The 15,438-nt window shown below is 29.4% G+C and overlaps 3 protein-coding genes across 3 annotated transcripts; 1 reads left to right on the top strand and 2 right to left on the bottom strand.

Annotated features, from left to right (window-relative positions):
- Positions 1-312: 312 nt before the first annotated feature.
- On the bottom strand, positions 313-8,267 carry LOC132909892 (uncharacterized). The gene is made up of 10 exons (XM_060965103.1): positions 8,065-8,267; positions 7,407-7,501; positions 7,087-7,217; positions 6,918-6,993; positions 6,710-6,850; positions 6,458-6,631; positions 5,880-6,377; positions 5,530-5,812; positions 5,234-5,453; positions 313-4,992 (listed from the first exon to the last, which is right to left on the bottom strand). Exons 1-10 carry the CDS (start codon positions 8,102-8,104, stop codon positions 4,932-4,934), a joined length of 1,719 nt encoding a protein of 572 aa, XP_060821086.1. The 5' UTR covers positions 8,105-8,267; the 3' UTR covers positions 313-4,931.
- A 991-nt stretch (positions 8,268-9,258) lies between these two features.
- Positions 9,259-11,572, top strand: LOC132909891 (nucleoporin NDC1). Its single transcript, XM_060965102.1, has one exon. The coding sequence runs from the start codon at positions 9,504-9,506 to the stop codon at positions 11,235-11,237; it is 1,734 nt and encodes a 577-aa protein (XP_060821085.1). The 5' UTR covers positions 9,259-9,503; the 3' UTR covers positions 11,238-11,572.
- Positions 11,573-11,654: 82 nt separating this feature from the next.
- LOC132909875 (WD repeat-containing protein 36) lies at positions 11,655-14,718 on the bottom strand. Its single transcript, XM_060965041.1, has 3 exons — positions 12,964-14,718; positions 12,617-12,894; positions 11,655-12,542 (listed from the first exon to the last, which is right to left on the bottom strand). Exons 1-3 carry the CDS (start codon positions 14,495-14,497, stop codon positions 11,688-11,690), a joined length of 2,667 nt encoding a protein of 888 aa, XP_060821024.1. The 5' UTR covers positions 14,498-14,718; the 3' UTR covers positions 11,655-11,687.
- Positions 14,719-15,438: the final 720 nt, after the last annotated feature.

Here is a 15,438-nt window from a genome sequence, read left to right as displayed (position 1 = left end):
GCGTAACATCTATTAAATATCATTCGAGAATGGAAAACCAAGAGACAGGTGCGATACCGATCATGACGCGCTCTTACATAATATCTCTGTTACGACTTCATTTTAATGTAATACCTAGCAGAAGCTGCCTTACGATCGATTAAAATCCATCGTTATAGTTCTCAGAGAAAAAATTCGAGATTCGTTACTGTTACGCTATTGCTGCACTTCGAATACGTTTTTCTTCTTTTCCACTTTTCATTGTAAAACAATAAAAATCAAAGCATGTACTGCCTCGTTGCGAACAGTCTCGTATGGTCCAGTCCATGTTGGTTTTCGTTTTCTTTTTTTTTTCACGCCTTTTTTTTATATTTTGTATTTTTTTGCTTACTTTCTCTTTATTCTGGCTAAAATCTATTTGAAGATTTGACAAAAACCGATACCGCGATGCAATTCGAGTGTCATGTCAAATGTTCACGGAACAACGTGTTTTAGACAGAGAGGTTATAGAGAGATGAATTCGGAAACTGTACGAATCATGTTTGGTCATGTAAAAAATCCATTTACATTAATTTTCAACGTTAGGAGATTATTAATGTAAAAGCATTTTGTTTTACGCAAATGGCTATGTTTTTGTTTGTTCTATATACAGTTAATCGTTAATTACTATTATCTTCAAATTACCAATTTTTAATGTTTCTGAAACTATGCAAGATAAAGGAAAGCTTAGTTAACTCACTGTAACTAGAATTTTACGTAACTTCCACACATAAGAGGATTTGTAGAGGATTAGTAAGAATTGCACTATTTTCCTATGGATAAAACTATTATCACGATACGAGTATCAGTATTTTTACATTTTATTCTGCTTTTTTAATGCGATGATATGTTTCTATCCATGAAATAATATTGAAACACCTCCTAAACGAATACAAGTATGTATCTAGCACTTAAGATATTAGTCTGGCCACGGAGCAAGTAGTTTCAGCGTTCTTATGGTCAGACACTACGTATTCTACCAGAGAATTCGCTTCTTTACCTGTTCCTATCTGCTTTCCTTGGGAAAAGAAATAGCAGGTAAAGGAATCGTAACTTTGTCTCATTTTTAAAAAAGATAATATTCAATGTTTAACAAGATATAGATCGGATGTTTAATGAAATATAAAAGTTGATGATGTTTCAATTTTTTTCTTTCTACTTGTACTTTTCATCTTCTCCTTGTCGTGAATATCCTACATAGTGACATTTTTGGTATTAATGAACAAACGTTTCATGGACTTGCATAGTTTTAAAAACACCAAGGTGACAGTAGTTACAGTAGAATCACCCTGTGCAATGTTTGATCGGCAAACAACCAATGGACGGAAATGAAAGACAAGGTAAACTGCATAATTTGATAATGCTAGATTGTTTCCACTGCTATTGGACCGAACCAAAGTTTGTTTGCGTTGGATAATCTACTGGAATAAGAAGAGCTTATGAAGTAATTAAAGTAATATTTATGCGAGTAATTCTCCATTAGAAGGAAAGAATCGATTTTCTATAAAACACGAAAATGATGATATTTTTAATCATCGTTTAAAATATTAAAACTTGCATAAACAAATATTTCCACCTAAATATTATATCAAAAAATTAACTACGACGATAAAACTATAAATATAAATTACACTTCAGTTTATAGAAATAATTAAATTTTCTTTAATTAACTGACAAATTAATACAGTTCACCCAATATTTTATCCTTTCTTTTTTTTTTCCTATAATGAAACAGACATCGTTAACAAATTGGATAATTTCAAGAATTCTCGTTCACGATAGTGATATTTATCTGTCAAACACTCGAATCGCGAACGCATTCGTAACATACATTATGTATAATATGTATGACTATTTATGAAATGTGACTAGCTTAAAATTATGATTATATGATCGATAGCTATTGTCATAAACAACGGCGAACATTTATTTATACCATTGTATGTATATTCTTCGCTGTACACTTCTTTTTCACTGGAAACCAGTTATACTGTGCAATATTAAGCATGTGATTGTACAATCGTAACTGTGCGCAAGTACCTCCAGTTCTCTGGACCGCGTCTACACACAGAAGTTAGAAATCTTTCAAATACATAACAACTGCTAGAAATACATAGATATACAGAATGCTTCAAAGTAAACGTCACACAAAATAATTGCTAAATGAAACTTTTTCGTTATTTCTCTCTGTTACAAAGGGCATTCTGTTGTCGTTATCTTTTAATTTATTTAAAAGTTACTTCGTACGTGCTCTTTGTTTAATTCAATGTTTCGTTAAAATTGTTAATAACGTATAATTTCTATGAGAATTTCTTCTATTGTTAGGAACTAATAACTTTTTTTATTTTCATTTAGCAACTATATATTTCACCCGTTTCGAAGCATCCGTTGGAAAGGGATCTCTAAAAATTCTTCAAAAAATACGGTCAGTATGATATTTTCTTGCGTAGAAATCGGAATGCTGAAAAATGCTAACTAAATGTCATGGTTTTACTGCAATGTGCACGATTTTTAGAAATTCGCGGAAATTTTTATATAACAAAAATTTTGGAAGATCCTTCCGCACCAAAATTATTTAACAAAGTTAAACTATTTTAAGTGTTATCTCTTGTAAAGTGTTTTACTTGATGCTTTCAATGAGAAGAATTATTTAAATATGGATCCATTCAATCAATTTATGTAAATTTAAAATTTAATATAAAATCCTAACGTCAGTAGGTGTAGTATGTGATATGCATTTCTAATATCTACCTTCCTAATACGTAGATCAAAGTCTATTTTTTATCTTTTCCCAATATAAAGGCAATCGAATTAGTAATCAATTCTAAGAAACGATTTTTGCACCTAAATTGGGATTTTCAATGTGGATAAGAGACATGTAAAATATTTGTTTCGAAACTTTTTGAACTGTATAATAAAATTTGGAACCTCATGATACCCATCACAATAGAATTTGAAGTTCCCTCTATCTTGACGAAATATTTTTTAATGTAAAAAAGATCCATGATAAAGATATCATAATTTTTATATTATAAAAACAAACAGTTTTTTTCTTTTATTTCGACTAAAGCACATTTCACATATTACACTGTTATATCGAAAATGCTTTAACAAACTAGGAAATCTAATTATTCCTCAAAGCTAAAACTAACGATCTCGCGAAAGTAAATGTAACTATCGATTTAATTTAAATCTAAAATGTAATCACACTACGATTTTTTTCTACTATGCAGAAAGGATTTTTCAAAATCTGTCGAATTAAAATTCTTAAATTTCAACTATAGTCATCATCGACGATAATGTTACGAAATTACTAACCATAAGAACTTGGTTCCCTGAAATACCATTCAAATGAAGCCATTCATAATTTGATTGTATCGATTCAAATACGTCTTGAACAAATTCTAAAAGCCAAGTTACCTTCAATGCAATCCTTTCTTCGATATTTCATACTATATTCTACAGATAAAATATTTATTCATGATCTAGCAATTACGGCAGTGATACGTGTCGAAAATTGCTATTGGTTAATAACAATTATCTATGGCTTTCGGAGCTGTCCAACTAAAACTGCAGTTCAAGGTACAATCGTTTATAGTAATTTTCATCTAGACGATATATACATCTACATATAGCTTTTAAAACATTCTGCTTTCTCTAACATTTCCATTTTACATTCAACAATTCCTTCGTTAAAATTCTATTTCCATTTATTGTTTAATATATAATAATTTCTTTCATTTTCCTCTTTCTTTTTATCTTCGTTATTTCTGTTTTTCTTTTGGCACCTACGTGAACAGAAAATTTAGAAAAACTTCACGAGGTAAGAAGTTGGACAGCCTTGCATGAGATTCTAACAATCGTACAATCTAAACTGCGAACAATATCTTTTCTCTTTTTCTTTCATAAAATGTTCATCTCTTGTATCAATCATTGACATGACATCGGTGTCTATCTATTACACAGATACAATACTTGATCTCCCTTAATAAATTATGACAGTGTTCATTTTTAATGTTAAAAAATCAAATGAAACGCTATACATACAACAATTAGCTTATAGCGAACAATTTAAAAGATATCGTGTTAAAGAATGGTTCGCGTGACTGTGTAATTATCGTTTGATGCACAGTCGAGACTTAAACAATACATGTATATATCACTTAATTTGATACATGAATTTCTAGTTAAATTGCACTGAATGTCTCAATAGTAGCTGCGCATTAATGACTACAGATAAATGCAACAAATATGCAGAAGTAATGAGTACAATTGAATAATGTAACCATAAGACGTTAATCTAGAAAATGTTAGTACGTTATCGCTCGACACATTCAAATGTAAATCACTTTTCCGATAGTGAGTCATTCCGCAATAAATTGTGCAAGATTTGCTTCTATGGTCGTGGTGCTATTTTATAACTCACGATATTTATTGACAACAGTTTCAAAAAACAAATTCATATAAAAGTTTGATCTTCTATAAATTACTTCTTTAATTAATTAAAAAACAAATATAATATTAAATCAAGGATTAAAAGCTTAACTTCTTTATCATTATATAAGTTAATTTTTATTGTATATTTCAACAAAATACTTTGATCGATCCATCTCTACTTCCTTCTCCGAAACTTTTACTCTTTCTCGCGCTTAAAAATGTTCAAAGCAGAAAATCGAAACTTTCCCAGAAGTAATTTTTTGAAATTATAAATAAATATAGAGAGCTAAAAGAAATGACGACAGTAAGTGGTTCTAATACGTTTGAATGTTTGAGGACAATTACGATAACACATTTTACGACAAATAATTTACATAAAAAAAAGAAGGAATTATATATATGTATATGTATCTTCGAGTGAAAATTAATAGAAAAATAATATGGATATTTAAATGTTTATTATGAATACGTACTAACTATAGTCGAACCTTTAGCTCTTCCATTCTTTGCCGTATTCTTCGTCGCATCTCCTTATATCTGAAAATTCAAACAAAAAAGAAAATATAATTTCAATATATTTCACTTTAATTAACTCTCTGTTTCCTAATTTAAATAATAGATTCATTTATTTTGAAAGATTTCAAGATGGATATTAATACAGAAATATAAGAGGACAGTATTTTTTTAAAAATAACTCTGTAGATGAATAAAACATATCTAAAGTATTCAAATAAAATAATCAAAATTAAGAATTATGTACATATTTAAAAAGACTTACTTTTCTTTTAAAAGAAGAATCTGACGCTCCTCTTCGTAATAATAACGCTGCAATATACCGTGACACTCTACCAAAGAGAGATTAAGAAATTGCGCAACGTCGGAGCTAATTTCCGGAGTCGACAATTTGTCTACTAAAAAAAGTCGCGCGACATTTTCGTGCGGACCTAATACTACGCGAACCTCCAGCGGATATTCGTCGTCTCTTAATCTTCTTTGCTCTATAAAAAAAAAAAATTATCTTTCTCAAATAATTATTGAGAGTAGATATGTGTTTCCTAAAATAATTTAACTCACCGCCATTATCGCGGACGACGAACAACGCAAAATTATCTGGTTTAGCATCAACTTTATATTTGTCTAGCATAAGGTTGATAACTTCCTGAGTATTTACTAAACTTGTAATCCAAACGGACATTTGAGATCCATGCGGAGGTGTAAAAAAACTGGTTTCACGATTATAAAAATGTCCGTTAATTGAACAACGGCGCCGCAGTCGACTACGTGATTGTCGTCGACCACCCGGGCGACGTCTAATCGCGGTGGACCCTTGTTTTCGTCGTAAAACTACGCCATCCAGCTAGAACGTATTATAGATATGCATATACAGGGAGAATAATAAATTCAAGACTATAATTGTTAAATACCTCTAGTCCACTGTCGGTCGACATTGTCATGTTATCATCTTCTCTAAATTGTAGAGAATTTACAGAATCTGTATCGCTATCAGTTCGATGTCTTTGGAGGCAATCAGGTCCGGACATCGACCGATTTAAGCCTTTTTCTATCCAACTGTCATCAGTGCTAATAGATCTATTACCGGACATATTTTTCTCCAAGTTATCGAAGTATTCTACCCTTCGAAGCGTTCCATTTCGATTTGGTGTGCCATGGTAAATAGGGGTATCGGTACTAGAAGAACTACCTATACTGTGCGTTGGTGTACTAGTTACACTACTATCGTTACCACGGTTGCTTTGATGATTCGGACTATCAGCTTCAGAATTTTCGCGAGAATCAGATCTATCAAAACTGGATTGAGAAGAAAGAGGCAGTGGGTCGGAAGTGGTTTGCGAACTAATCGAAGGTAGATTTTCGGGCATCGTTTGGTATAATTTCTTTCCATCTTCGATTTTACGTTCAACCTGGATAATTAAAAATCAGATAAAAATAAATAAAATGAAAAATATTTAATAATCAGAAATTTTAATAATCTATATATTACCTGAAGAAGCTCATCTATTTCATCCCACTCCATGTTCTTAACGTCTAGTTTCATTGGTAAAGTGAGGCTCTTAAGATGATCAGGTGAGGTTGGTACAGACTTTGTTTCAGTTTCTGCGTCTTGTTCACAAGTTTCTTTTACACAATCTTCCTCTTTTTCTTCATCTTCTATACTCTATTGGCAGAATTTACAAGATATACGAACGTATAAAATATCTTAAGCATCCCATTTCATATAAAAATATATACATACATCAGAAACACTACGTCTACATGAATTTCTATTACGAGCTGTAACTACTGTGCGTTGATCATCATCTTCTTTTAAATGAATCACTCCTCTGACACCCCAATAAATACGAAGTGCACCTTCCAGTATCAATCTTCCATTAACCTATTAAAAAATAATATTAATTATATAGTTGATCTATATTTTCTTAGCATAAATATAAGATAAATACCTCACGGCTTCTTATTCCACCACTTTTGCCTTCATAATACTGGTTGAAAACCTTCAACTTTGATTCCAAGTGTGATCTAAGTATGAAAAATTATAACAATATAAGACTAATGTAATAATATGTTTAATAGTATAGTATTAAATAAAACACATTGTTTTGAACTATATACCTGGGTAATGATGGCCGTGCTTCTTTTTTCCCAAAACTTGTATGTGATTCAACTCTTGTTCCATGACCAAATAATTGTGGCCCAAAAAGTGCTCCGTAACATGGTACGTGACAATATGGTACACCTTTATGCTACATAACAGTTTTTAAAAAGAAAATGTAAGAAAATGTTGTACGATTATTAAGTAAAAGTTAACAGTAATACATTAAAAATGAAATATTTAAAGTGGTGACACAAAATTAGATAGACTAAATATTTAAATATGACTAATAATATTACAATATTTGATTAACAATTTTATAAAATATACAATGTGGCACCTCTGCATGCTGGCCTGGGTTTAAGCGTTTCCCACATTCTTCGCATCTTAAACATTCTGGATGCCAGTCATATCCCAATGATTGCTTGCGTTCAGCTAAAGTCACAGTTTTTCAAAATATTTTGTAGAAAATAATCAAATATAATTATGATCTATTTGTACAAAATACTTACTTTACTTGTAAAACTTTACAGTATTATACGTATAATTTTATAATCAATTGAGATTTCACTAATTCTTTAATAAATATATTTTCTTAAGTTTTATTTAATACATGCATTTTGTTTTTATAAATAATAAATTATTAACTTATAAATTGGCACATTAAAATATTTGTTTAAATTAGTATATAAAATACAGAAATAAATTTTTATTTTCACCTGCAGTATTTTTTTTTAATATTTAAAATATTAAAATCGTCATATCTCTCTCACGACAATAAACAATTAATCTTTTAATTTAAAAAATAATTTTTTAATAATAACAAAGAGCTTGGTTAAAATGCAGAAAAATAATAATAAATTATTTTTTTAATAAAATATATACAAGTAACATGACATTTATACAGACAAAAAATTAATGAACTCATTATAATGACAGGAAACGGTACTTGTCAAAATTAGTACGCCTTTTTAATATATGCGAAGATTGAAACTAACCGAAATATACTGGTTTCCCACATTTATGGCACTTCCACATGACGGCAGACTCTTGTAATATCCATAAAATAATAGAAATTAACTCTTATGAGATTCTAATCCATTTTGTTTATACTATATGAATAGGCCCATTGAAAATGACATGCGGGTTAATTAAAGATGTTACTAGTAAGGCAACCTTCGCTGGATAATGAATAGTTCCTCTGCGGGTTCGAAAACTTATCAAGCACTTGACTTACATTTTCTTACTAAAATCATAGAGTACAAAATAGAAAGGAAACTAAAAGTACTAAGTGATCGCACACCATTCATTTATGGATCTTTGTTAAATATTCTGATATTTGAATAACTTTATAATGTGAGTACTCTATTAAAGAATTGTGTTAAACATTTTTAAGTAATATATTTCTTCTCTTATTTATTAATTGTAAATAGTAACATATACAAATGCAACGTGGAATTGATTAATCGGTAGTGAAACTATATTATATACATAGTTACATTATAAATTACATTATTACAAGTACAAAGTACATGCTTCAATTCTTGCTTTCTAATGTATTAATATCATAATATTTATTTACAACTTTTATAGCACTTTTATTTGAAGCATATTACATAATTTACATTATATTATAAATTACTAATTATTACAAATACATGAAAGAAATTACATTGTTCATTATGGCGTGCTTTTATATTCATATAGTATTTACATAAATTAAAAAGTCTGCTTTCTTAAACTCATCAAGCGTTTGAAATAATATATTATAACTTCAACAATTTATTATTTGATGAAGATTTGTTTAGAATTTTATTGAAAGTCGATTGTATCTTTAGTAGTTTCTTTTTAAAATATATATATATTTAGTATGTAAAATATAGTATAATAATTATTATAAATAACAATCTTTATTTTTAAAACAATACAAAAAATATTATTTAAAAATATTAATAAATTTATCAAAAATTGATTTGGAAAATAAGGAAACTTTATAGATATAAATCAATTTCAAATATTTCTTTTAGTAAGGCCAATACATAAAACTTTTAATGTTAAATATCCTGTTGATAATGATTCGGTAATAATATGTTTTGTTCAAGAAAATAATTCAAATTTAATCATAGTGATAAATACCATCCTTTATATTCTTTTCATGAGGACAACCATGATTGCGCGCTTAAATTCAATGGAAAATTCATAATCATACCGGCTTTTTGAAACGAGTAATTTATGTATATCATTTTTATTCCTTGATAAAAATATGTATTTGAAAAGTTAAATAGTTGAGAACGTGTAAAATATTCACGTAAATGTTGTTATTATTAAAAATATAAAAGTTAAACTGTTACGTTAAGTTTGTTGGCAAGAATTTTGAGCTGCTCAATTTGTGCGGTGTTATCAAAAAAGTGGAGGTTAACCGTTACAAGTAAATAAAATGATACAGATGAATAAAAAAGGATGCAAAGAATTGCTAATGCAGAGAATGTTCTTAGCTATAATCTCCAGTATAACTGTACAATTTTTACTTGTGACTTGCTTACTTTTAATTACAAATTTAAATACAGATTATATGTCATGGATTCAAAGCACATGGACAGCGATAACCTCTTTTCGAATGTGGAGTTATTTCTGTGTTCTTGCTACCGTTACATTTTTTCAAGGAGTTATTTGTAGCAAGAGTTACTCTAACATTCCACCCTACTCAAAAAGTAGATTTATTAAATTTTTTGGGATATTCACATACCAAAATATTTTGATGGGTATCCTGCACATTATCACTGGTGGTCTCCTTGTTTGGTTGCATTTATCAATCAAAGGAGGCAAATATGGTTTTTTAATGACAGAATGTAACATAATTTATGGAATGTGTTTAATGGAAGAACATTACTTTTTATTCTTAAGTGGATTATGGAGTGGATTATATTTTTTCTTGAAGATTAGTATTTTTCATATGAAATATTTAAAATTTCCTATCATATCTTCATCAAAGCTTTTACGATTTAAAACAGGAATCTGCACCCTGCTTCCATCATTAATGGTTGAATGCATATGGCCAACTCTATATTATTTAATTGGTTATTATTTCTTGGGTCCTTATTGTTGTTCTACAATATTATTTTTGTCATCCTTACAAGTAGAAAGTGAACCATTGAGTAGCATTCCTAGCTTGCTGAATCTGTCATTGATTGTTCAATTATGGTTATACCAACTGATATTTGTATTAACAATTAACAGTATGTATTTACTATTTGAAATATATTTGACAGAATGGGTTCCTTTTGAATTCAAACAAAGTGATGTATTTAATACTGTTGAATCTGGAGTGACACTTCCTGATGCATTATCTACAGACAAAGTGCCAATAATGCAACATTTAGGCTATTTAGATTTAATTACAATAGCACAAAAGGATAAAGCAAGAAGAGGTGTATTATTCACACTCAGTCAACCTGGGGGTCATCCTTACAACTGGAACTGTGTTATAGAAAAATGTACTGATCTCATCAAAAAATTTTCCGATGATCTTAGCACAGCATGCATTAAACCTCAGGAACCAAAACTATCTCCTGGTGCTCCAAGTTCAACAATGACAGATGTTAGTGCATTTCAGAAACAATATATGTATCGTATGCGCAGTTTAATAAAAGAAGAAGTACAAACCTGTACAGAAGAAAGTAATATAAAAAAAGATGTTGACAATGAACCGTTTATTCAAAAATTCATAAAAACAAAATGGAACAACTTTCTCGCATACTTACTTTCTAAACCACTTATTTCATATGTTTTTAGTGAAATAGAGGGTGGTAAAGTATGTCATATTTTATTTAATGGACAGACGATAATCTGGGCTGCAGATGCAATTTCATCTTTAGCTGTATTATCATTAAATGAAGATTCTTATGGAATTGCTCAAAAAGATCTACCACTTATAATCAATACTTTACTTGCATTGAAGCAAGCTCTTGATAAATTACAAAAATCAAATATTATGGCAAAGAAACAACATGGAGATGATGAATTTATTAAACAAATCTTTCATTCTTTGCGTGCTGCAGCAAAACGAAGTCTTTATAGAATAGTTACATGTTTTGAAATTTATATAGGAGATTTAGGATTAGAAACAACAACAGTGGAACAATTACATAGTTTTCTTGCTTATAGGGAATAAATTATCGTCATTCATAGCAAACTTTGATGCATGTATATATATATATATATGTGTATATATATATATATACATATATATATAAATAACTTTTACATGTATCTACATAAAATATTTTCTGGTATTAAAATATGTCAATGACTGTAAGATTATTTTTGTAATTGTTATATTTATATACACAAACAAATTATACTTGTGAGTAATCTTTTCTATCTTTTCTATTTAGCTTTACTTAACTGTGGTTTACTGTATAGAAAACTAATTATAAGTTTAAGATTCTAAATGCGCTAAAATAATTTGTAAAATGTCGCAATAAATTATTTTTGAAACATTTATAATTACTCGATCAATGTACTTTAAAAAAATGTTTTGTGATGGTAAATGGTAAAAACATTTAAATTTAACATTTAAAAATTACATAAAAAATATGTCATTTTTATTACAATAAAATAATTACATCTTCTTCAAAGCTTGTACAACACTTAGATTATGAAACAATTTATCTCTTAATACAAACCAAGACTTCGATTGTATTTCTTGTAATGTATCTAAATAATTTCTTAACGTTTCGTCTTCTGTTATTGTTGTTCCGTGGCATTTCAAAAATACGGCAAGATAAGCTTGTGCTAATTCAAAATCCATTTTCTTTTCCATCATATGATATATCATTTTCATAAAGTGAAGTAATAAAGTATTTGATGTTCTTTCATCCGCTGAAAGTGATTGAATTTCGAAATCGATAGAACTAGGACTCATATTTTTCAATTTTTCAATAACTTCTTCAAATTGTGAATCTTTCATAGACAGTAAGGATTTGGCAAACAAAGTGAGATTTTCTAACTCAGGATGAATAATCAGTTTCTTATTGACTTCGGTGTTTTTAACACCCGAAAGGTCAAATTTCAATTCAAGGGAAGGAATCGTTGGCAGAAAGAAAGGTGCACTTTCCGGTACCTTTGGCGGTTCATTCGGTTTGTTCTTTTTTCTTATGATATCGATATTTAATAGATTCTGCCATCTCGAGTGAGCTAAACCGGACATTGTAATAAGATCCTCCTGAAGTTGTGCTGGAGAAACATAATCCAATTCTGGTTCAGTAAGTTCATCTTCATTAATATCACTAACTTCTATCACTGAACCAGGTAGACCAATTGTTGGAATCGGATCGTCTTTGTTTATTGCTTTCAAAGAAATGTAGGAATACAAGGTACGGTTCGACCATAAATATATACCTAAGTTACATACATGTGCTGTAGCAAGATATTCACCAGTAGGTGAAAAAGTTAATGACGTGCATGCTTCTGGTACCTAAAACGTTACATTCAGTTAATATTTTTAAATTAGATCAATAATTAAGTTTTACTAACATATATTATATATACCTGAAAAATGTCTATTAAATTAGAGGAAGGAATATCCCATGTTCGAATTGTACAATCCATAGATGCTGTTATTAGCCATCTAGAGTCAGGGTTAAAACATGCGTCTGTTAATCGCGCTTGATGTCCTTCAAAACATCGGACAATTCTTTTAGTGTCAAGGTCTATTAATATAATAGTAAAATCTTCCAATGCTATGGCTATAAGGGAACTATCATTATGATGTCGTAACCATTCAACTGGTTCATCCAATATTATTTTTGTTACTGGTTCAGTATCTCCTTAAAATTATAATATGCAATTAATTATATTTTCACATGTGTATTATGAAATATAGTTATTTCTTTTACCTGCTTTTGGTTTAAATCTCCAAAACTTTATAAATGCATCCCTTCCAGCAGTGATTACAGTTTGATTTAAAGGATCTACTATTACACCTTTCACAGGACCTTGATGTGCTCCTTTATTAGTACCATAGCTAGCTCTGTGAATTCCTGATTGTATATTAAATCTTTCTACATGACCACTATTATATCCAATAACAACAAAATCTCCACATTTTGTTACACATACACAAGTTGCAATAATGTTACGATTACTTTTAAACTTTTCTAGGATTAATTTATGTTCTCCCATTTTTTTCTTATTAGAAGACCATGTAGTGACTGTGGCCAAACCAGAATGTGTTGCTGCAATGTTATCCCATTCTTTTTCTCTTGTTAACTCTATAGCAAAATTAGTAATTGGTGGCATTAATAAAGGATCTTCAGCAAGTCTTCCTCTTTTCTTTGCAGCTTTTCTGTTGAATGATGCTCTTCCAAAGCTTTGATTCAACACTTCTGTAATTGTAGAAAACATCCTCAAAGAAGAATCACTTCCAGCTGTTAATATATTGTCACCTTCACCTCCATAAAAACGAACAATATTAGGAGGTTCTGAATGACCTTCTCTAATTTTTAAAAGTCTTCCAGCTCCATCAGCTAAGTCAAATATCCATAACTTTAGAGAATTGTCGGAAGAAGAAGATACTAACAACGGTTCATTGGGTAAATATTTTAATCCTGTTACACCCCTAAAATGAGCTTTAAGGAGTTGGCTTTCTACTTTACGCTGTTCTAAGTTCCAAAATACAATATGACCATCTAAACTTCCTGTGGCCATTATTGGATGCTCATCTGTTCGGAAACTAATGGATATTACACAACCCCAGTCTTGTACTAATTCAAAAAGTGTTTCATCAAGCTTCAAATTATGTAACATAATTCTTCCATCTCTTAAACCTATCGCTGCAACGTCTATTGCAGGTGCCTGTTCAAGTGCAGTTACTGGTGTGTTCCAGCCTTTAAACGTATAAATTAATTTTAGAACTCTCAAATTCCATAACTGCAGTTGGCCTTGTTCACTTCCAAGTAATATTTTGTTTAAATAGGTGTTAGGATGTATTATCGTTGTAATTTTGAAATGTTCAACACTGAAATCAAGTTCTGATATTAGCTCTTCTGTTCTAATATTCCACAGTTTAACATTGTTGTTCTCATCGATAGATATTAAATGAAAACCAAAAGGTAATAGAATATGCACTGTGTAGTCATGTCCTTTATAAGTATGTCTTAGCTCTGCTCCTCTCCGCCAAGCGTATATTTCTTTTCCACATGCTGTAAAAGTGTGATAAGAGTCTGCCGCGAGACATGTAATTTCACCTGGATGCGTTTTTGATACGTTAAGAAGCGTGAAATGTGTACAACTGTACGTAAGAAACGTATCACCGACACATGTTATTATAAGATTTTCTTTTCGCCTTGTAATATATCTTGTTACAAGAGGAATATGATTACTGACATATCCTAATGCACGATTCTTGACAAATATTTTACTGTGTCCCATTGTCTTTCTTTACTTTGCGTCGAAACTGATGTTTATATACACTTAAAGAATAAGGTTAGAATATACAGCCATGCTTTTGAAATAATATAACTATGGGTGCGTCCATGTTGGAAAGCATAAACTATGTTTTTAATGAGAGTGACTTTTATTGTTTGAAGATTTTGTTTTTGATACGTATATTTTAAATTTATATAAAATTCATTTATAAATTATAGAGTTACAGTATAATTCAATTTTCTATGTAATGCAATCAAAAACAAATATTATGCAATATTAATTAGATTTTGTTGAAACATACGTAAAGTAAAGAAACAAAAATTATTAAATAATATAATTTCTTATTTATTTAAAACAATCATTAGTATAATTATTTGCTTGGACGAAACAAGGCTAAAATTTTTATATTTTTGTTACAGCAGCGATTCAACAATTTCTAGAAAAAATTGTTTTGTATTTATAATATTCTTAAATATGTTGCAACAAGTACATAAGTAACAATTAATTTATTAAATGAAGTATTAATAAATAGTAAAATTAAGTTCTTACATAGGTAAGGAATGGAGTAGGAAAACAATTATTAATACTAAGTAGTTTTTTTTATAATTTCGTTTCAGTTATCCGTCATTTCCACGGGTCCATATAAATCATTTGTATGCTAATATACATTACATATATGTATAAAACATAGTGTCTATTCTATAAAACCAAATACTTTTTATAACAAATATGTATGTTGATATTAGCGAGTACTAAATACAATTTAATAACAAATACGATGAAGTAAACTCACATACAACTTTAAAACGATTGTATATTACTACCTATTAAATATTATATATAATATAAGATGCAACTGTATTAAATTACAATTAATAACACTTAGATAATATTATCTACAAATTTTTTGGAAAAAAACAATTATTGTATATTGATATGTGATA

Source organism: Bombus pascuorum, chromosome 8 (genome assembly GCF_905332965.1).
Source record: "Bombus pascuorum chromosome 8, iyBomPasc1.1, whole genome shotgun sequence".
NCBI classification, from domain to species: Eukaryota; Metazoa; Arthropoda; class Insecta; order Hymenoptera; family Apidae; genus Bombus; species Bombus pascuorum.
The sequence above is the reverse complement of the archived record's forward strand: the minus strand, read 5'-3'. Positions and strand labels throughout refer to the sequence as shown.